General features: G+C 43.5%; 1 protein-coding gene across 1 annotated transcript in view; it reads right to left on the reverse strand.

The window, feature by feature from the left end:
* Positions 1-602, reverse strand: part of LOC107569700 (raftlin-2-like) — an 18,754-nt gene that overhangs the window by 7,616 nt on the left and 10,536 nt on the right. The window contains exon 4 of the mRNA XM_016255840.1: positions 100-349. Coding sequence (XP_016111326.1) covers positions 100-349 — 250 coding nt within the window. The remainder of the gene's footprint in view (positions 1-99; positions 350-602) is intronic.

A 602-nucleotide genomic window follows, 5' to 3' on the forward strand; every position in this document is an offset into this window, starting at 1 on the left:
CAAATAATGTTCTTTTTAGCAGCATCATATGACCCCTTTAAAATGGTTTGATAAGTTAGACTGCAGACTGTCCATAATGAGATTAGAGGAACATCTCACCTGGGCTGTAGCCACGGCCCTCTAGATCTGCATCTCCAGGTGGTGTGCGAGGTGGGGTGCGGGGCGGGGAACGGCAGCCCCTCCTGGGACTGGGCACCCTACCATTACACCCCCCTCCTCCAGCCTGCTGGAGCACTGACCCCACAAACCGCACACCACTCCTGGCATAGCTGTTCACCTGAGGACAAACACACCTGGTTAGTGATATGAAACCATATTTAAACATTCCATCACGAGGAAAATAAATAGATTTTTTTGAAGAGAAAGACCTCAGCATGAAAACTGGGCATTATACACTAAATTACTGAGGATCACACACACACACTACTCGATTTTCAATTAAAACCATCAACTCAAATAAGCAGACTGGCGCTGACTTTCAGCAACTAGTGTCAACTTCTCTAGACTGTAAATCGGTGGAGTATTCCAGCCTTTACCTAATCTTCTTTTTGTAAAGCAAATTTACAAACTTAAACATTTAATTAAAAATCTAAATATCAGTT

This window comes from Sinocyclocheilus grahami, unplaced genomic scaffold (assembly GCF_001515645.1).
Source record: "Sinocyclocheilus grahami isolate Dianchi unplaced genomic scaffold, SAMN03320097.WGS_v1.1 scaffold28.1, whole genome shotgun sequence".
Taxonomy (NCBI): Eukaryota; Metazoa; Chordata; class Actinopteri; order Cypriniformes; family Cyprinidae; genus Sinocyclocheilus; species Sinocyclocheilus grahami.